General features: G+C 42.8%; 2 protein-coding genes across 2 annotated transcripts in view; both read right to left on the bottom strand.

Moving 5' to 3' along the window:
• Window positions 1-2,952: 2,952 nt before the first annotated feature.
• LOC146975787 (uncharacterized) lies at window positions 2,953-4,012 on the bottom strand. The gene has a single exon (XM_085795062.1). The coding sequence runs from the start codon at window positions 3,882-3,884 to the stop codon at window positions 2,985-2,987; it is 900 nt and encodes a 299-aa protein (XP_085651188.1). The 5' UTR covers window positions 3,885-4,012; the 3' UTR covers window positions 2,953-2,984.
• The window catches only part of LOC146975786 (uncharacterized), a 74,337-nt gene continuing 55,208 nt past the window's right edge, over window positions 3,893-23,021 (bottom strand). The window contains exons 2-4 of the mRNA XM_085796659.1: window positions 21,159-21,599; window positions 4,058-4,396; window positions 3,893-3,906 (exon numbers count right to left, since the gene is read on the bottom strand). Coding sequence (XP_085652785.1) covers window positions 3,893-3,906; window positions 4,058-4,396; window positions 21,159-21,599 — 794 coding nt within the window. The remainder of the gene's footprint in view (window positions 3,907-4,057; window positions 4,397-21,158; window positions 21,600-23,021) is intronic.

Genomic DNA, 23,021 nt, shown 5'->3' with positions numbered 1-23,021 from the left:
GTTAAGGTTAGGGTAAGATGCAGGGATAGGCTTAGCCTTGCAGAGGCAGCCAATCAGAGGTGGAGTAAGGCGGGTCTTGGCTGGTCATAGTACGAAAAAAAATATCGCGGACCGGTAACCAGGCAACCAATCAAAACATTACACAATATGGCAGCCCCCCCTTCTCAAACCTACGAAAGTGACCGTAACAACACTGTATCAAGTACCTTGTTCCATTCTTGATTTATCTTAAGTTGAATAGAGCCTGGTTGCACCAAAAAGACCACTTTTTTTTCTAGAAAGCTGAGAAAAATGCATTTTTGTAAAAGAGAGTCTCTCAAGAAAAACAGTGATTTATCCATTTTAATTTTGGCTTCAAAAACATGTAAGACATCTGAAAATTTCATTTCACATGTTTTTTCATTGTACAAACAAACAAACAAACAAACAAAAACAACAACTAAAATACAACAAGTAGGAGTCCTACTCTGCAGAGTAATGCCTGCTCTCCTACTTCTGCTCCTGCATTTGCTGCCCCCTCACCCACCCCTACCCGCCCCCTCCTGCTTCTCCTCCTGCTGAATCCCTCCTCAGAGTCTGGGTCTGAAAAGTCTGTCACGTATGGCGTTCTTCAGCCTCTTTGCTGGACGCGGCAGGCGACTCACCGTGCTGATCTCGTGGTTCGTCGTCACTATATTCGGGGTCGGTTTCAGACAGCAACCGGTTCACAGAAGTTTAACATTTCTTCCAGTGTGCGCTGGTGAAACTGACCCCTCGACTCCGCGATCCGCTTTCGCTAGGTGTCGCACTCACACTGCCTGCTCTCGCTCCAACCTTCCGTTGTACTGGTTGCCAGTTACAGCGGTAGCTAAAGCTAAGCTATGCTAACGCTAACCGTATTTAAGAAGCAGCAGCTCCGCTGTCGACAGTGAACTGGAAACACTTCTCAATCATTTTACAGTCCTACATCTCTTCTTGCCAGAAACACCACAGAATCAACGGCCACAAAAATTTCAACTGTACGTTTACTCTCCTACATTGATTCTTGTGTACATGTAAAGATCTTCCTATTGACAAAATGTCTCATCACAAAACTGCAACTAAATGATTTAAGGTGTCTTAAAGCTATGGTCTACGATTTGGAGCATTGGTAATTATTATTAACATCGTTTATACAGCGATTATGGTCCTGTGGTCCGATATCCACAATATAAATAGCAAAAAGAACCAAAAAAATCCATTCAGTCTATCAGCCGTGGGCCTGCATAGAAATTGACCAATGGGCGCCGCGCGCCCCGTCCGGCTCCCACTGGCTCGTACCCTTCATCCTATCCCCTCGTCTCCCCTGCTCCTCCTCGACCCACCTCGTCCCCACCCCCTCCGCTTAGAAACTACAAGTAGTTGTAACCGCTCTGAGCTGCTCAGCCACAGACACATGAACCCACCAATTCAGCACCTGCTGCCCCCCACCCCTGGTCGGTCTGCCGAAAAAAAGCCCCACTAGGATTCAGAGAAGAACGGTACAGAAGCACAGAATGTGTTGCTGCCCGTATTACGGGTACCGGTGCTGCGTCGAGTCTCCCTGATCCTCTCCCCGACACACAGCCACTTCCAGCCGCAGCCTGACCGGGTCTCTCTGCACCCTGAACACCACGGCCCTGCTGAGCTACTGGTCTTCCTCCTCTCCCTGTCACACAGCTGCTTCCAGCCGCAGCCTGAGCGGGTCTCTGCACTGCGGCGCCGCGGAGCTCCAGGCCCCGGTCTTCCTGCTCCTCTCCCCCAAACACAGCACCCTGTGGCCGGTCACCCAGCGCGAGGAGTCTCCCTGTAGCATGAGGCTGTGCTAATGGTTGCTAATGGCGGCGCTGCTCGTACCAGCGGTCGCCGCGGTCCCGTTGCCGGGGACGGCGACGACGGTACTGGCACCGCCTCGTTACCGGCAGCTGGTGCACAGCGGCGGCGCCAGCCCCGATGCCGCCGCTGTGCACCAGCTGCCGGTAACGAGGCGGTATTAGTGGGCTAGCGCCGAGCACAGCCTCATGCTTCGCGCTGGGTGACCCAGGACAGGGTCCTGTGTCTGGGGAAGAGGAGCAGGAAGAGTCGGGGCCTGGAGCTCCGCGGCGCCGTGGTGCAGAGAGACCCAGACTGCAGCGGCGGTGCTGAATTTATGTTGAACAGGTAATCTTTGGTTTTATTGTGGAAGTTGTGACTGTGAATATGACATTTTACTCCGCATTCAAAGCCGCGTTTGGTTTCTGCAGGCAGCAGGCTTGTTGCTTGCTCCGCTCTGCTCTGTGAGGGGAGGGGGGGGAGGCGTGTCGCGAGGAGGTCCCGAGGGGTGGGCATAGACTGTAAAAAGAATGGACGTAGCGTCCGTAACGTCACCCATTGGTTTTGGGGAGTTGTTTTTGTGACTCAAATATGGCGGCCTGAACAGCGCCATGTTGGATTGGCCGGCCGAGAACCCGCCCAATGGCCTCGAAGCAGCTGTCCACGGAGCTGCTCGGACCTGTCATTCAACATTTCCGCGCCCTAATTGGCCAGAATTTTAACCTAATAAAAGTAAAACGGTAGAGTTGAAAAAAAATTCACCCCCCTCAGAGTGTGTGCGGGGGTAGAAACTATCGATTGAGACGAAAAAACGTTCTGACACCAGGCTTTTAACATGTTTACTGAGGATGTAAAGTCGGCGATTTTAACATGGGGGTCTATGGGGAATGCTCCCTTCTGACACCAGCCCCAGAGGAATTCGAGGGGATTGCAGTTTTTTGAACGCGGAAGTGAGCTTCACTTCTCAGACCGACAACTGCCCCCTTGGGGGCGGGCCATACGAGCTCGGAGGGGAGGGGCGGGGGTGTGTGAGAGGTGCTTTTTTCAAATTTTTCTCATCCTCTTTCAAAACGTAGACCATAGCTTTAAGACTACCTACTGCCATATATGTACTCCACACACTACAAAAAAATGGTCCTGGATTTCATGTGCATGTGCAGCCAAATTCTCCAGCTCTATAAATCCTTTCCCACAATAGCACAACTAAATGGTTTCTCTTGTGTGTGGAGTCTCAAGTGCTTATTTAAATTCACTTGATGTCTAAATTGTTTACCACAGGTAGCACAGTCAAATGGTTTCTCCCCTGTATGGATCTTCATGTGTTCTTTAAGATGAACTCTTTGACTAAATTGTTTACCACAGGTAGCACAGTCAAATGGTTTCTCTCCTGTATGGATCCTCATGTGTTTTTTAAGATTACCGCTTCTACTAAATTGTTTACCACAGGTAGCACAGTCAAATGGTTTCTCTCCTGTATGGATCCTCATGTGTTTTTTAAGATGAACTCTTTGACTAAATTGTTTACCACAGGTAGCACAGTCAAATGGTTTCTCTCCTGTATGGATCATCATGTGTTTTTCAAGAGTACCTCTTTGACTAAATTGTTTACCACAGGTAGCACAGTCAAATGGTTTCTCTCCTGTATGGATCCTCATGTGATTTTTAAGAGCAATTCTTTGACTAAATTGTTTACCACAGGTAGCACAGTCAAATGGTTTCTCTCCTGTATGGAGCCTCATGTGTTCTTTAAGAGTACATCTGTGACTAAATTGTTTACCACAGGTAGGACAGTCAAATGGTTTCTCTCCTGTATGGATCCTCATGTGATTTTTAAGAGTACATCTTTGACTAAATTGTTTACCACAGGTAGCACAGTCAAATGGTTTCTCTCCTGTATGGATCTTCATGTGTTCTTTAAGAGTACATCTGTAACTAAATTGTTTACCACAGGTAGCACAGTCAAATTGTTTCTCTCCTGTATGGATCTTCATGTGTTCTTTAAGAGTACCTCTTTGACTAAATTGTTTACCACAGGTAGCACAGTCAAATGGTTTCTCTCCTGTGTGGATCTTCATGTGTATCTTCAAAGCCTTTGTGCTAAATGTTTTCCCACACACTGAGCAGGGGTGAGACCTCTTACAGTGAGACTTCTTACCAGTGTTACATTCTTCATCATTTACAGCTTCACTGTTCAAACTGGACTCTGGTGCTCTGGTATCTCTCCAGTCATCACTGTATTCAGTCTCACAGGACGACTCATCGTCTGTGTCTGGTTGAAGATCTTCATGTTGATCTGAGTTCCTGGCTGGTTCAGATCCTCCACAGTCATCTCCATCGGCCTCTATCTGTTCAGCTGAGCTGCTGGATGGAGGCTCTGCCTCAGTTTGTCTTTGATGAGGTTGTAGGGACTGAGGTTTCTCATCCTCATCCTCACTCTTTACATGAACAGAAGTGAGGGGGAACTCTGGAGTGGTCGATCGTTCCTCCTTTTCTTCTTTAACATGTAGACTCTCTGGGTTCTCCTGATCCAGACTAGAGGTCAACTCAGGAGGATCCTCTGCTTCAATCTTCAACAGGTGCTGATCACCTGCAGAAACAATTAAACACATGATGAACAACAGTGTCTTCATACTGTCACCCATAACTGCTGTCTCTATGAACCCCAATGATCTTCTCAGTGGACGCTAGTCTGAGCTCACGGGATTTTGCTCCTGCTATGCCTCTGATTGGCCGGGAGTCTCGGAGCTACTTTTTACTTTTACTCAAGTAAAGTTTCATCAATGTAACAGTGCCTACTTCTACTTTTACTACCTCCTCATGGACAGATTAATCACTATGGTGTTTGTATAAAATAAGATATAGACTGTTTCAACAGTTAAAACATACAGTTAATAGCATAGATATAGAAACATAGATGCCGCATTCTATATCTTGCGATACATCAGCGGGCCGCCATATTGCGCAGGACCAGAGCATCAGCTGAGACAGTGGAGTGAGTGAGTTGAGTGCCTGGTGAACCAGTAAAATGCCAGCCTCCTGTGCTGCTTTCGGTTGCTCCCACACTAAAAAAAAAATGAAACATTGACTTTAATTAAATTTATTTTGTCAACAGGTTCCACACAAGTGTATTATGTTAGTTAAAAGCAAAAATGTTAAGGTCATCTAACTTTATGAACTTGTATTACATTAACACAATGTGAATTGACCCAACTAGATTTAGTTATGTTAGATGGACATAAATAATATATTTACAGGCTACATATTTTTCATTTGTCCTTTAAACATAATAAATTTAAGTTCAATTTATTAAAATAGGTTTTCATCCAATTTATTTTATACTCATTAGTGTGACCTAATTCTAGTTTGTCAACAGGTTCCACACAAATGAATTTAGTACACCCAACATATTTTTGTTATTTCCTTTATTCACCAATATTCATTCAACATTTTGTTGCCACTTGATACAAAATAATACCCCACAAGACATTATGGTGCAGCATGGTTCAACACTAACAGTTGTAAACTGCTTTTATCGATCCAACAATACAACAGGCTTGCAGTTCTCAATTTTTTTTTTGTAACAGCATAATAATTGAACCATAACACCTGCTGCTGTCAACTTGTATTTTAATATTGTGGAGGGAATACCCTGAAATGTACTTAAGTTGACAAACATGTCAACTTGTGATGCAGCATTGTTACCCAATAATATTGAATATTAACAATTATAAACCACCGTAATGCAGCATAATCAATTTTACTTTACTTTATTTGTTTATTTGACTGGGACATCGCACATCAATGTACATATAAAAAACATGTAAATGTGCCGGATTATAGCATCGATGCTAATTTCCATCCGGAGTCCCAGGACATAAATACAATACAGTAACAGGGGAACACAGTTACACAACATGACAAGTAGACAACAAAGTAAAAAACAGGTCAGATACTCAAGCCAGTAATGGAACCTGGACAGTTTGGGAAATAAAGTGCAAAGTGCTGGGCCAAAGTGACAGGTGCTAAAGTGCAGGAGTACATGGGTACCAAGTTGTATTGCACGGTGCCCTAAAGTGCACTCAGTTTAAAGTGCCAGGTGTATTGCATAGTATAGCGCATCGGATTAAAGTAAAAAGTAAATCAATCAATATCCTTTATTTAACCAGGTAAAAACTCATTGAGATTTAAAACCTCTTTTCCAAAAGTGACCTGGCCAAGACGGCAGCACACAACAGCTCAGTTGCACATCACACAAGACTCAAATAAAATACAATCACACATTTCAGGAAAACATGATTAAACAACGCAATCACACAGTCCGATTGAGCTCAATTCTCTGTCATTTATAATTGAGATGAATTCACCCAGAGTTACAAGATGTGTCAGTTTCAAGTCCTTCTGCACATCATTCCAGGTCGACGGGGCTGAAAATTTAAAAGCCTTTTTGCCCAGTTCCGTTCTCACTCTCGGGACCTGCATCTGTATAATGTCCTGAGAACGCAGGCCATAACAGCTGAGGTTTCTACACATGTGTACACACAAATATGTAGGCAAAAGTCCAAGAACAGATTTATAAATAAAAGTCAGCCAATGAGAGAGTCTACGGACATACAAAGATGGACAATTTGCGACGGCATATAAGGAACAGTGATGTACACGATAGCTGCAACCAGTAATAAAACGCAAAGCACAGTGATATACAGCATCCAGTTTCTTTAAAAACTGATCAGGTGCGTTCATAAAAAGCAGGTCTCCGTAGTCCAACAAGGGTAAAAAAGTTGAGTTGATCAAGGATCATAAACAACTCTGCTAAACAGAACCATTTTATTCACATTCGGCATCCAGATCAATGTTTGGTTCATTCATACAGTTTGTATGTATCTGTACCTTGGTTGAGAGTCTGCCAGCATCCACTGCCAGTGGATGATAGAAGAAAAAGGATGAACCCGGGAGATCAAATTCTGCTTGTAGATCGTTAAAAGCTTGTAAACCATGGACACTATATATAGATCCTTTAGTATAGGCTATTCACTCCTCTATTCTTCCAATGCGGAAATGAAACGGGCATATTACCAGTAAGAAGTGAGAAATCATTAAAAATCGGTGTGTGGGACTTCCGGTGAGCGTTTCAAGATGGCGACATAGGTAGAAAGCTCTCCCGATCAATTTAATAGGAAAACCCACCAAACTACGAATATTGCTATCACAAGAAATTAATATGACTTAGAATGAGTGGGACAAGAAGCAAGAAAAAGACGCGGGGAAATAAAAATCAGGAAAACAAAATGCAAGACGAAGAGACGGGGAAAGAAACAACGAACAACATCACAGCTAACGTTAGCATGGAGGAATCCGGCAGTGAAGAGGAGAGCCTCACAACGACCAAAGCCATTCAAAACTTAAGCAAAGACATTCAAAACATGTATAGAGAATTCAAGCGAGATCTAATGGACTTCAAGAAAGACATCAAGCAGGAGTTTAATAACTTCAGAGCGGAGACAAATCAAAAGATACAGAGTGTTGCCAGTGATGTCCGCAACCACGGTATAAGGCTAACTGAAGCGGAGCAACGAGTGGAAGAAACGGAGACCGCTAACACTGAGCTGAGGGATGCTTTGCTCGATTCACTGAAACAGCAAAAACTGCTTCAAGACAAAGTAACGGACCTGGAAGGAAGATCACGCCGTAATAACATTCGCATATACGGCATTAAGGAGGGCACCGAAGGAAGCTCGATGCTAACGTTTATTGAAAACTTTCTGAAGACGGAGCTAGCGCTGGATAGCACAGCTGATTTAAGGGCCTTTCACACCGAACGCGGCAGGCGGCAGAAGGCGGCAGCAAACCCATTCATTGTGTACGTGCTACCGCGGCGCACGGGTGAATGGCTCTGCACCGAGCTGAGCGGCACGCAAGGTTGGCGCGTGCCGCGGCGGCGTGCTGCGCCCGAATTAAAAAAAATTTAATCCAGGCGCAGCGCGCTGTGACGACATCTCGGCGCGTCCAATAGGAAAGGATGTAGTGGAGTCTGAAACAAAATCAGCCACTTGCAGAGTGAAAACAAACGGCCAGACGTTCAATTAAAGTGACGGATGCATGGAGTGAGTTGTCATCCTCCTGAGGATCAGACCAACTCTCTCTAACAGGCTGTTAAACTGCTCCCTGCTCAGCCTGACGCTAAAGTACACCTGGAAGCGGTCGTTTTGTAGCTCCTGGCGAACATATCTTTGTATATACCCCCCCAAATCCTGTCTTGTTTGTTCGGTCGCTAAGCAACCTGCGCCATATGTGTGAGCGCTGCCTCCCTGCTCTGCGCCTGTCTGCGCTGTACCTCGCGGTGGGCGCAGCACATACCGCGCTCGGTGTGAAAGGCCCTTTACAAATCCAACGAGCCCACCGGTCTATCGGCCGAAAGCCTCAGGATGAAGCAGTTTCCAGGTCTATCCTAGTCAACTTTCAGAGGTATGACACCAAGGACAAAATACTCAAGACGGCTTGGTCAAAGAAAATAACTTGTGTCGGGAAACCAGTCACATTTGCCCACGATTTACCCACAGAAATTAACAACAGACTCCGGGAGTACAGGGATATAAAGAAGATACTGAAAGAAAAGCAGATTTGTTTTCAGACTCCCTACTCCGCCCGGATGAGAATCCACTGGGATAACGGACTGCGCCTCTACAACAACGCAGTAGAAGTATGCGAGGACATGAGAAAGAGAGGCTTTCAGCTCGACCTGCCGCTTACCCAGGGCACATGCTGGAGCAGACAGGACGGAGATCGATCCACACGCATCCGGGAGAGGCTCAGAGATTTTCATCGGCAATAACGTAAACACCACACTAGAGCTCACATGGCCTGTTCTTATTATCACCCCCCCCCCCCCCCGCACGCGCGCGCCCCACAGGAGCAAACCTGATCGGGAGGAGAGTAAATGATTGTTTGGCTCAAGAGAAGAAGGACGCTTTGCTATTTGCAAAGAGGCAGCCCCTACACAAGTAGGACTGATTCTCCACCAGTGAATGAGTAGGTGTAGGAAGAAGATAGGGCAGTGTAAGACCCTGAGGTTGGAAGTCAATGTTGTTCTTACTGTTCATGTAAGTGTTTTTTGTTGTTGTTCCCACAGTACATACCTTCATAAAGCCAGCACATGTGGATTAACCTATTGTTATGGGGTGTAGCAAATTGACAATAGCTTCTTGGAATGTAAATGGTTTGAATAATCCTGTTAAGAGGGGTAAAGTAATGGCAAAAATAAGAAGAGAGAATAATAAAGTTATATTTTTGCAGGAAACCCACCTATCCCGAAATGAACATGAAAAATTGAAAAACTTTGGATACAAAAACACATTCTACAGCACATTCAAATCAGGTCATAAAAGAGGTGCTGCAATTTTAATACACAACTCTGTTAATTTTGAATTAATTAGGGAGATTGGGGATAGTGAAGGCAGATATATATTGGTGCAAGGTAAAACAGAAAATCACCTGACCACACTCATTTCAGTTTACTTACCCCCACTAAGTGATCAAAACATTATAAAAACGCTCCTTGAATTGATTGGTTCAGAATCACAAGGCACACTAATCTGCGCAGGAGACTTTAACACAGTAATGAATGGCAAATTAGACACGTCTAACAGTAAGAGAAATATAACTTCTCAAACTAAAGTGCTGAAGAAAGGGCTGGCCAAAATGGGTTTACTTGATATTTGGAGGGATCTTCACCCGTTAGACAAAAGTTACACCTTCTACTCTGCTCCCAATGCAGTACATTCAAGGATAGACTATTTTTTTATTTTTCAAAATGATAGACATAGAATTCTGAATTGCGAAATCGGAACTAGAGATATTTCAGATCACTCGCCACTCTATCTGAAATTGTATCTAGACAGTAGACCGAAGAAAACTACTTGGAGACTGAATACAAGTCTGCTTAATGACAAATCAGTCATAAAAGATGTGAAATCTGAAATTAAGACCTTTCTTGACCATAATGACAATAGGGAAGTGAACCCAAATATATTATGGGATACTTTAAAGGCAGTTGTCAGGGGTAAATTGATATCCCTCAGTACGGCAATCAAGAAGGCAAAAGAAAATAAACTAAAACAGCTTGAGGACAGTTTAAAAGAACTGGAAAAGCAACACTGCAGAAACCAAGACCCCCAAACCCTGTTAAAAATGAAGGAAATTAAAAATCAGATATCAGATATCTATAAAGAGGAACTTGAGAAAAAACACAAATTTTTAAAACAGTCATACTACGAAGTGGGCCCTATGGCTACAAAATTACTAGCAAAGAAAATATGCAAAAAGCAAATGTCCCAATCAATATACAAAATATCGGACTGTAAAACAGGACAAATATTGGACATTAGAAAACAAGTCATGTCCACCTTCATGGAGTGAGGCGATCATTTCTGTTATCCCCAAGGAAGGAAAGAATGAATTATTATGTAGTTCATATAGGCCGATCTCAGTTCTAAACCAAGACTATAAACTATATGCATCAATAATGGCCCGAAGATTAGACTCATTTATGCCAGAATTAATTGATAGTGACCAAACTGGGTTTATCAGGGGGCGTCAAACACATGATAATATCAGACGCTCTCTTCATATAATACAGAACATTAGGAAAAATAAAATAAGTGCAGTGCTGGCAAGCCTAGATGCGGAGAAAGCTTTTGATTGTGTTAGTTGGGAATATTTGTTTTTAGTTTTGAAAAGATTTGGTTTCAATGAAAAAGCTATTAACAGTTTTAAAACATTATATACTGCCCCTACAGCAAGAATTAGGATAAACGGAAGCCTCACTGATCGCATAAACCTGGAAAGATCCACACGTCAGGGATGCCCTTTATCGCCAGCCCTTTTTGCGCTGTACTTGGAACCTTTGGCACAGGCAATAAGAGAAAACTCTAACATACAGGGAATTCAGATTGATAATACAGAACATAAAATAGCGATGTACGCAGACGATGTCTTGCTTTACATTAATAACGGCGGCTGTGGCTCAGGTGGTAGAGCGGGTCGTTCACTAACCGGAAGGTCAGTGGTTCGATTCCCGGCTCCCCCTGTCTGCATGTCGAAGTGTCCTTGGGCAAGACACTGAACCCACACCTGCCCTGTGTGAATGATTATCTACCAAAGCCTGTCTGCGAACAGCGCTGTATGAATGTGTGTGAAAGGGTGAATGCGACCATTACAGTGTAAAGCGCTTTGAGTGGTCCGAGTGACTAGAAAAGCGCTATATAAGTGCAAGTCCATTTACCATTTACCATTTACCATAACCCAGAAAAATGCCTTCCTATCATTCTAGATCTCCTTGATATATTTGGCACATATTCGGGTTACAAACTCAACATACAGAAAACTCAAATACTAACGTTCAATTATATCCCCTCACCAGAGCTCAAACACAGAATACCAATTGATTGGTCTCAAAAAGTAATTAAATATTTGGGAATTTGGTTGACTTACTGTCCTAATGATTTGTACAAAAAAAAAAACGACGAAACTGTGAACAAAAAAATCAAAGAAGATCTTGGTAACTGGACAGCTTTTTTACTAAGCTTCAGTGCAAGAATTTACCTTATAAAAATGTCTATTTTACCTAAACTATTATATCTATTTATGTCACTGCCTATTAAAATTCCAACTAGTCAATTTCATGAATGGGACAAGCAAATTTCACGTTTTATTTGGAGAGGGAAAAAACCAAGGATTAAATACAGCACATTAACCATTAATAAACAAAGAGGTGGTATGTCTCTCCCTAACCTGAGAGACTATTACCATTCTGCCCAGCTAAAATATGTGGTTCTCTGGTGTGAGAGTGGATATGAGGCCAAATGGAAGGACATGGAGAGAGAATGCAGGGGCATTCCTATACAGGCGATGTTGGGTGATAATAAATTAATGACAACATTTCAAGAGCATTTAAGCCCATTTGTCTCTTTTACATTACACACCTGGTTTGGGGTTGTGAAGCAATTCAACTTGTGGAACCAATTGAAAAAGATCAGATGGGTTGGACATGACACAGATTTTAAACCGAATGGTATGGACTCCAGGTTTAAGTACTGGACAAATATGGGTATTACTGCCTATTGTATTATAATGGAAAAAAATACGATACAAAGTTTTCAAGCACTGAAAGAAAAATATAACTTAGAAAATCAGGATTTTTTTAGATATTTACAAGTACGTCAATATTTTATGAAAGAAGTCTGGGAAAAGGAAACTGCAGAATCAAACGAAATAATTCAACTAATAATACGGGCATATAATGGTACCTGTAAATCTGTTATTTCAAGGCTTTTCCAAGGCATTGCAAAGAGCAGAGATAATACCACAACATACATCAAAGAGAGATGGGAGAGAGAATTAAATGACAAAATAACCTGTAAACAATGGGATAATATGTGTGGTAACGCTTTTTCCACTTCTTGTTCTATGTATTGGCGCGAATTCTGTTGGAAGAACCTTGTTCGTTTTTTTGTAACACTTAAAATGAAAACATATTCAGTAACAACGGTTCACACATGCTGGAGGAAATGTGGAAATGACGAGGCAAACCACTATCACATCTTTTGGAGTTGCCCAGGACTACGGCCTTTTTGGGACGATATTGTGAAAACCATACAACGGATACTGGGACAACAGATTCCTCTACCATTTACAACTCTTTAAGTGATTTACCTGACGGGATGGCAGAAAATGATAAATACCTCTTAAGAATAATGTCTGCAGCAGCAAAAAAAAGCTATTACCCGTAAGTGGCTGCAGTCAGACCCACCCACAACCTCTAACTGGTTAGAGGTTATCAAAAAAATTCACCAGATGGAGAGACTAACCTTCCTGCTCAGGCTAAAAAGATACCTGTACTACGCAAGATGGATAAAATGGATGGCGTTCTTGACGAACGAGGAGGGTCATTCATGACCTCCCCCTCCTTTCTACTTTTGTTTTATTGTCTTGCTAATGCTCTGTTTGAAGTGGTGTATAACCGCCAGATACTTTCCAAGGGACACATACTGTTTGAACTGAATAGAACAAAAAATGTTGATCGCCCTCAAGTGATCCAATTGCCTGGCTATGTTATTTCTCATTTGAATGTACTGTGATATTGTCATGTTTGACTATTCCTGACATAAAAACTAATAAAAAATATAAGTATAAAAAAAATAATAAAAAAAAATCGTTGTGTGATTATGCCATTTACTGTATAATCTGTGCCGACATGCTTCATTACAGTACGGTAGGATGCAAGTAAAAATGAAATAACAGGGCCTAAACGTAATTTGGCTTTTTTTCCAATGGTGTGCCCCTGCTCATCTCTTTTATAAAGAGATGAGTAGAAAGATTTAAATTCAGAGTTGATATCAAGTGGATTGCTCAGGGTGCGAAGAGGTGTTTCAATGGCTGTAATATTTGAATATTTTTCATGGTTTTTCTAGCCTAGAAGTCTAGACGCACCCTAGCGGCAGCAAAAATATTTGCTCCGTAGGTGGGTCTAGAAACGAGCCATAGGAACTTTTTGAGTCTCGAACACCGTTTGTGTTCACCAATCACAGCGCTCTATCTGTTTAGAGAGCCGTTGGGCGGGCTTAACGCAATGACGACATACATTTTAATTGGCTTGTCAGGCTAACGTCATCCTGCTCTTTGCTCTGATTGGTCGAGCGCTACCCTATTTCATGCAGAGGCAGTTTGAAAGACAGCCTTCATCCCGCCCCCTGGATTGAGCAGAGGTCTACCGATCGTTGCCAGACTATACATTTTAATGATATAGTCAGGCTTGTCAGGCTATGGTTTTTCAATCTTAAAGCTAAAAGGTGACTTGGTCTGGCACCATTGAAATAGTATGTTCTTCTGGTCCTGTGCATTAAGAACTCTGCCCTACGTCTTAACAAAGAGTTCAACTCAGTTCTTGTCACAGCTATTCTGCCTTGTACTGCATCAGAATATGTGGCTTGTTGTTGCACCTCTAGCTCGGTGAGCGTATTCTCCAGTTCGGTTATCTTGTTTAGTCTACTCTTATTAAAGTGGGATGAGAATGAAATAGAAGAGTCCCTAATACAACCCTTTATAGCGTCCCATAGGATCAGACTGAGTCTGCATTAACATCTATAAAAATGTTTAATAAAGTAATAAAGTGCAATAATCACCATTTTTGAGAAGTGAGACGTTGAACCGCCAACATGGAGCTCTAGGTGGTGTACCTAGGAGTGTGAAGTGTGCTGTGACAATGCTATGATCTGATAAAGAACAAGGCTTGATAACAACATCATGTATTTCGGAAAGGGAAGTAGTTGAAGTTAATATATAATCTATTCTGGGGCGGTGCATGGCGCAGTGGTTAAGGCAGCCGCCCCATGTAGAGGCTATACAGTCCTCAATGCAGGCGTCCCCGGTTCGAATCGCGCGTCGGGCAGACCTTTCCTGCATGTCATTCCCCCTCTCTCTGCCTCCCCCTTTCCTGTCTATCTCTACTATGGCTATCATATAAAGGCATAAAAAAGTCAAAAATATATACTTTAATCTATTCTGGAGAAGCTCTGATGTCTAGCTGAGTAAAAAGTGTATTGTTTAGATGTGGGGTTGATAGTACGGTAAAGGTCTGTTAAGCTGAGTGCTGACAGAAAGTTCTGGAAGTCTTTTGATGCTTGCAACTGTGTGGCCGTGGAGCGCTGAGTAGATTTGTCCAATATCACATTTACAATGCAGTTCATGTCTGCACCGAGAATAAGCGAGAAGTCTTGTAGGTGCACTAAGACTTCTGTTAATCTGGGAAAGAACTCCGGTTCATATTGGGATGGAGCATAAACTGAAATAAAAGCAAATTTGCGTCCAGATATAATAGTCTTAATGTAAGAGATCCTACCATCCTCACTACCAAATTGTCCAAGTATAGTTATTGAGAGGTTACGTCTCAGTACTACCCCTAGTTTTGGTGTCCAGCGATGCTGAGGCGGCCACATAATAGTGTTTATTTGAAAATCTGCGGACATCTATAGTTCTTAAATGGGACTCCTGTATAAAGGCAACATCCACATGTTGTCTGCGTAACAAGTCTAAGCAGGCTGTGTGCTTAATTTGACCATTCAGACCATTTACATTCCAGCTGATTACATTCATACTACTCATAATAACTAATGGAGGCTAATATTGTGATACATACAAGATGCAGTAGAGAAACAACCTATATTGCAGCTGATCGACCAAAATGTAAAATTAAAGTGCTGAGAGAGGTCCATCCCACCCCAAAATCCCTGTCGCCATGAACCCGCCACTCTCAAAAGAACAAGAGAGGGCCAGAACACAAACACCCACAGAAATGTGAAAACATAGAAAAACCAAAAACAAAATTTGACTCCTCCTGAGGAGCCTGACTCCCCCCCCCCCCCCCATGTTGGACCTGTGATCCTCGAGAGGCGTGTTCCTTCCCAGCACGTGCACAGGTCCCCCCCCACCCAATAACAGTTACACTTATATCATACCATGGTAATGATCATAACGATTGTAAATGAGCTACACATAATGTAAACATGTGGTAGGTTACATACTGGATACAAATAGAACATGGCTGGTAAACTTGTAACTTATAGTAGAGTTGGCAGCATGCCAAGACTATAACAACAGCCTTGCTTTTAGAAAATAGAGTTTGGTCTTAGACAAAGATCAAACAGAAATCTAGCAACAACAATAACATTTAAATCTCTGTCATTGTGCAGGATTGTGAAATTAGTATTATTTGGCTGAGCAAATGAACAGAAACAGAAAGAGTGATATAAGCCAGCTGGACTCATTCAAAATATGAACAGCTTAAGTCCAATAAGTCTGAGTATGTTTACAAAACATTTAGTTAAAGTAACCAGCTGGTTGGATTACCTGTGTAGTTGGAGACTATTCACCGAGAGAGCTGATGAAGCCTTTTACCTCCCGTGGGGTGTTGAAAGTAGGTTATCTCTGCGCGACCTGTCCTCCATGTCGGCAATTTTGTCCTCCAGCTGGGCGTGTTTTTCTGCCAATTTGCTCACCGACGAAGAGCGCCGACTGTCCACCTCCACCACACGGTTCTCGTCCTTCTCCATATAGTCCATACACTTAGAAATATCAGCCTGCATGGCAACCATCTCGCCACGGAATACCGCGACCTGTCCATCCACCAGAGCCTGTGTCTTGTTAGTCAGATGAGACACCACATCTTCCACGTGTGTGGGGATAGCCTCGTTGATAGCTTCTGCAACTGCTAGTTTAACTAGCTTGGCGAGCTCCACGTTGTCGGCTGAACGAGTTGTTGCCAGCTGTTTGTTTATTGTTTTTTTCGAACTTGCTGCCATCTCCACGCTGTCGGCTGAACGAGTTGTTGCCAGCTGTTTGTTTATTGTTTTTTTTCGGACTTGCTGCTGTCTCCACGCGGACGGCTGAAGGAGGTGTTGCTGGCTGTTTGTTGGTAGTTTTTTTTCGAATTTAGCATCTCAGTGTGCACAAAACTTCCACAAAACAGAAAAAATTAACTGAGAGCGTAAAAAGTAGCGTTGGATGTGAAATTAATGCTTAAATATTGGGGGGTTCTGCGGAGGGACGAAGCAAAGCGTCTACATCCCTCGCGATGGTCACGTGACTCAAATAAACCATGTTTTTTTTTGAAATTTTACATTTGTTTGGACATCTTGTTTTCCGCGTACACCACAACCCATGGTGCAGCAGTGGCCCTTTAAACTTTATGATTTGAAATTTGATTTGGAACTTTTCTTTAACAAATAGCTACTACAATACCATTGTTACTCATTTGTAGAACTTGTTGAGTGTGTCCAAAATGTCCTGTTGTAAGGTTACCAGTGGTTAAATCCTGAATTGCAACACTCCAATGATAAAATTTACTACCATTCCTAAACTTTAAGTCTGTGTGATGAAGACACGATTCAACATCTGAACCTAAAGCACTGGTGTCTTAAGTCTTAAAATCAACCACAGAGCAAAAGAACATGTGGGGAAAATAACCTTTAATCTGTTGATTTTGGTGATGGCTCTAAAAACAGGACTTTGGGAATAAATTAAAATAAAAAAGATAAATTGTTAACTTGCTAGTCGATAATAGCTAAAGAGTAAGCCGCCTCAACTAAAAGACCTTCTTAGATTTTGTAACATAAAAGCAGTGTTGGGCAGTAGCGATAGTAACGGCGTTAGTAACTTCACTACATTTCTCAGTAGCGTGGTCGTAGCGTCGCTGTTTTCTACATCAAATAGCTTTTCAATAGTTAAGCTATTTTATTGATCAGTAGCACGGTAGCGTCCACAGAAGCTACATTTCCCCAGGCATTTCTAGACCTTAAATGCACTGCTTCCTTGTGACGTCATGTACGTATCCCTCTGCTGATGCCCGTCTGCTGCAGCATGGCGCAGCACGCAGCAGGTGACAGAGGAGGACGGAGAGTTAAAGCAGAAGTAAGCAGAATGTTTGTGTTAATATAAGTCTTAAATCTTCCGACAGCAATCACTTACATAGAGTGTTTGGTCCGAAACACGGGCCTGTCAGTCACTCTGCTCTGCTGTAAGCAGAGGAGAAAACTTTCCTTGTATCCTACAACCTTTATCCAATGAGGAGAGAGAACGGCATAAAGGGGCGGTCCTCTCTGTGCATGCAGCCAAGGGATACGCGTGCAGTGTTTCCCCTACAATTGTACAGGTCTGGCGGGGCCGCCAGGCCAACGAGAGCCCCCGCCAGGCCAAAAAAAATGAATATGGCAAAAATAAGCGACATTCATTCAGAAATCAATAATCATTTCTGTTTAGGAGGCTCTGTGCAGCACTGTCCTGCAATGCGAGTTAACCTGCTTCGCTGCCTAGTAATGATACGAGTGTGCGAGCATATTATGGGATGTTGAGGTTTGTAGCAAGTAAAGTACGGTGCCTTGGAAAAAAGAAAATATATCGCGGGTGACAGACGCGCGTCATGCGAGAGAGACAGGGGAGGGGGAAAAGAGTGAGAGAGGGGGGATTGACGCGGAGCAAAGGGACTGTCGAATGGAATCGAATTGGGTTGCCGCAGCGGGTGTGCTCTACCAGGTGAGATATACATCGCTCGCGGCTCATCGTATTTATTCTGCGATTTCACTGAGCGCTTCAGTGATGGTGAGCGGCCTGACGCTGCTTCATTAACGCTGCCGCTGTTTCAGGCTCGGGCCAAACGCACGCAGCACAGTCACCTGTTACCGTTACCATACCGACAAGCTAACGTGTCCTTTATACAGTAACCCTGTTGTCAATAAAGACACATGGACCCTGCTTCAACCGAACTACACAGCTGTTAGACGATTGGCTGTTTCCCTGTCACTGTTGTTTCAATGTCAATGGGCTATTTACAGTAGTTCAAGTCGGCCTCATAAAAACACTTTGCCTGAGAGACGTCATGGTGCCTTCAAGTGCACCTCGTAAACGTCAGAAATCTAACATATACTTGAATGATAGGCTGGTAGTTTAAAATGGGACAATTAATATTTTTTGTTATTTCCCTTTGTAGAAATACCGACATCTGCCATATCTAAGTGTTCTTTTATTAATGGAGCATTTTAAAAATAATGACATGCACAACCATATCTTTTCAAATTTCCATAAAATAACCAAATCTAATTGTTAGCAGTAGTTGTTATCAAATCCCAAATCCCAGCATATTCTCGTTGCCCAGCTGCTCCGCTTACAACTATACACAACACATTTTCTGCACTGTAACACTAACAAATGAGGTGGACTCACCATGCGTAAATTGCGTCAGAGCCACTGCCACACACTGCTGTGTTTTGAATTTGACTGCAGCAACGGTTTGGGCCACATTCTTACATTATAATTCAGCTCAACCAACAACTCTGCAGCCTCACTTACTGCTGTCAATTATTTGTAGCATTAATTTAATTTTATGAACAATCCATTTCATACAATTTTAAAATCATGAGCTTTAACTAAATATTTTACATGTGAAATTCATTTTCACTGTGTTTTGATGAGCTGTTACAGTTGCCTTCAGTAACAGTCCTGAGTTTACATACACTCCTACATCTCTTCTTGCCAGAAACACCAGAGAATCAACGGCCACAAAAACTTCAACTGTACGTTTACTCTCCTGCATTGATTCTTGTGTACGCGTAAAGATCTTCCTGTTGACAGAATGTCTCATCACAAAACTGCAACTAAATGATTTAAGGTGTCTTAAGACTACCTACTGCCATACATGTACTCCACACACTACAAAAAAAATGGTTTAACTTCTGTATGGACTTTCATGTGCCTCTCAAGACAACAACTGAAGTTTCCCTCCTTGGTGGGATTTCATGTGCAGCCAAATTCTCCAACTCTATAAATCCTTTCCCACAATAGCACAACTAAATGGTTTCTCTTGTGTGTGGAGTCTCAAGTGCTTATTTAAACTCACTTGATGTCTATAATGTTTACCACAGGTAGCACAGTCAAATGGTTTCTCTCCTGTATGGATCCTCATGTGTTCTTTAAGATGAACTCTTTGACTGTGCTACCTGTGGTAAACAATTTAGTCAAATGGTTTCTCTCCTGTATGGCTCATCATGTGTTTTTTAAGATTACCTCTTCTAGTAAATTGTTTACCACAGGTAGCACAGTCAAATGGTTTCTCTCCTGTATGGATCCTCATGTGTTTTTTAAGATGAACTCTTTGATTAAATTGTTTACCACAGGTAGCACAGTCAAATGGTTTCTCTCCTGTATGGATCCTCATGTGATTTTTAAGAACAATTCTTTGACTAAATTGTTTACCACAGGTAGCACAGTCAAATGGTTTCTCTCCTGTATGGATCCTCATGTGTTCTTTAAGAGTACCTCTGTGACTAAATTGTTTACCACAGGTAGCACAGTCAAATGGTTTCTCTCCTGTATGGATCTTCATGTGGTCTTTAAGATTACCTCTTTGACTAAATTGTTTACCACAGGTAGCACAGTCAAATGGTTTCTCTCCTGTATGGATCCTCATGTGTTTTTTAAGATTATCTCTTCTATTAAATTGTTTACCACAGGTAGCACAGTCAAATGGTTTCTCTCCTGTATGGATCCTCATGTGATTTTTAAGAGTACATCTTTGACTAAATTGTTTACCACAGGTAGCACAGTCAAATGGTTTCTCTCCTGTATGGCTCCTCGTGTGTTTTATAAGAGTATCTCTGTAACTAAATTGTTTACCACAGGTAGCACAGTCAAATGGTTTCTCTCCTGTATGGATCCTCATGTGGTCTTTAAAGCAGAACTTTGCAAGTCGGCCGGAAATAGCTCGCTCCTTCGTTGGTTTCTCTTTTTTTCCCTCTCCGGAGCTCCCCCACAGTTCTGGTAGGCACATGTCACTGTCGTAAAAAAAAAAAAAAAAAACTCGCCGCCACCACCTCCGCCCCCTACACGTGCTTGTGTTTACTGCTGTTTGCTAAGCCCTGCTAACACCGAGCTAATGCTAACACGGAGCTAATGCTAACACGGAGCTAACGCTAGCACAGAGCTAACGCTAATACGGCCACACACAGACACAAAGACACAAAGACACAGACATACACACACATGAATAAAGGTTCCAAAACGCAAAGATGTGTGTGTGTGTGTCATGATGTATTACATTATCTTATAAAAGACCCATGGTGTGTGTGTCTGTGTTAGCATTAGCTCCCCGTTAGCCACAAGCTGAACTTCCTCAGTACAAACATTTCATGTTTCCATGGTTTCCTCCGACTTTCCGAACTCAAACCAATCACGATTCGTGACATGCATGACGTCATATGCGTTCTTATCTCGTACTGCCGTAAGGCAGTTTCTCGCGATACTTCTATCCATTGACGAGATTTGTAACACCGAGACGGACGACTGATCTTGCAAGTGCGGTTTTCAGCCAGTGGGGGGGGTGAGCGCATTGGCCTAGACCCCATTCACTTCATAACAGGTCACTCAACCATCACAGTGACTCTGAGCCACAATAATTACAGCCCAAATCCTGCATAGTTCCGCTTTAAGAGTACTTCCGTAACTAAATTGTTTACCACAGGTAGCACAGTCAAATGGTTTCTCTCCTGTATGGCTCTTCATGTGTTCTTGAAGATGACATCTTCGACGAAATTGTTTACCACAGGTAGCACAGTCAAATGGTTTCTCTCCTGTATGGCTCTTCATGTGTTCTTTAAGATGACATCTTCGACGAAATTGTTTACCACAGGTAGCACAGTCAAATGGTTTCTCTCCTGTGTGGATCTTCATGTGTATCTTCAAAGCCTTTGTGCTAAATGTTTTTCCACATGCTGAACAGGGGTGAGACTTCTTACAGTGAGACTCCTTACCAGTGTTACATTCTTCATCATTTACAGCTTCACTGTTCAAACTGGACTCTGGTGCTCTGGTATCTCTCCAGTCATCACTGTCTTCAGTCTCACAGGACGACTCTGAGACTTCATCGTCTGTATCTGGTTGAAGATCTTCATGTTGATCTGAGTTCCTGGCTGGTTCAGATCCTCCACAGTCATCTCCATCGGCCTCTATCTGTTCAGCTGAGCTGCTAGATGGAGGCTCTGCCTCCGTTTGTCTTTGATGAGGTTGTAGGAACTGAGGTTTCTCATCCTCATCCTCACTCTTTACATGAACAGAAGTGAGGGGGAACTCTGGAGTGGTCGATCGTTCCTCCTTTTCTTCTTTAACATGTAGACTCTCTGGGTTCTCCTGATCCAGACTAGAGGTCAACTCAGGAGGATCCTCTGCTTCAATCTTCAACAGGTGCTGATCACCTGCAGAAACAATGAAACACATCATGAACAACAGTGTCTTCATACTGCCACTCATAACTGCTGTCTCTATGAACCCCAATGATCTTCTCAGTGGACGCTAGGCTGAGCTAAAGGAATTTTGCTCCTGCTATGCCTCTGATTGGCTGGGAGTCTCAGAGCTACTTTTTACTTTGACACCAGTACTTTTACTCAAGTAAAAATTCATCAATGTAACAGTACTTCTACTTTTACTATCTCCTCATGGACAGATTAATCACTACAGTGCTGATGTTTGTATAAAATAAGATATAGTTAATAGCATAGATATAGAAACGTAGATGCTGTGTTCTATATGTGCGGCGGCCTGGGAAAACCCGTCGGAAGTCGCGGACGTTCTATTGTGGCAAATAGCCAAAATAGGTGGAAAAGTACTATTTCCACGATTTTGATATTTTGTGTGATTCTGGTACTTTGAACTCCCTACTACATGGTGGTGAATAAACATTTTAAGAAAACAAAACGGAAAGTACTTATTTTTTTGTTTTTGTGGCGAGTAAAGCGTTTCATTCCCAGCTGAGACACAGCACAGCTGAGCTGCAGCAGCAGCGCTAGAGGAGACAGGTCCGTTGTTATTGTGGAGGTAACATTCAAGGACCCTCGGAAAGCAGAGAATCCCGCGATTCAGGTGCTTTGTTACAGCCTTCAGGTTGTATGAAACCCCTCCACTTCGCGTCGGGGTTCCATACAACCTGTCGGGGTTTATTTCTCCATAACAACCTCCGAACTATACATTATCCCTTATATATATCTACATATATATAACTTGAAATAACAGCAATATGAATGGAAAGCATAAGGAACATCCAGATCTGGACGTTTCTTATGCTTTCCATTCATGGTATTTAAAAACCAGCTGACAGAGGGAGAGCAGCCTCGTTTGGTGATAAGAAGAACAGGTTCTTTAGTGTAGGAACATGAGGAGAAAAAACATGTAGGTTTTCTGTAACATTATAAGACTGCGCCACCCCCCCTCCCCCTCTCATCTCCCTCCCCAGGCTGAATGAACGGGCGATTGGGGAAAAAAACAAACAAAAACAATTGCTAGTCGAAGCGGTAAAAGCGTTAAAAGCATTTCGCGTTAACGCGTTGACTTTGACAGAGTGATCATAATGATTGGGAAAGAAAATGCATTATCCAAACTCGGACGGTTATGGAGGGATTCGAACCCACACAGGAGCAAGATTTTTGATCATAAGGTAAGGTGCTCTACCAGTTGAGCTACACGTTACACTCACTCTTTGTCAACGGCTGATTGAGCTTGCGCATCTATGGGCCTGCAGGTGCATTGTTGCCACCTATTGGTCTGGACATGGAACAACAGTAGATGATAAGCAAGAGAAAAAAAACAAAACTGTGAGGGCTGCGCAGCGGCCGACGGCCGTC

The sequence above is a fragment of the Trachurus japonicus genome, chromosome 13, assembly GCF_045865225.1.
Source record: "Trachurus japonicus isolate A0001 chromosome 13, Traja_1.0".
Classification (NCBI taxonomy): domain Eukaryota; kingdom Metazoa; phylum Chordata; class Actinopteri; order Carangiformes; family Carangidae; genus Trachurus; species Trachurus japonicus.
Note: the sequence above shows the minus strand (reverse complement) of the source record. Positions and strands in the feature narration are given on the sequence as shown.

Excerpts from the sequence above, each read along its gene's own strand:
- LOC146975787 (XM_085795062.1), bottom strand. The coding sequence starts at position 3,884 with ATGAAGATCCACACAGGAGAGAAACCATTTGACTGTGCTACCTGTGGT.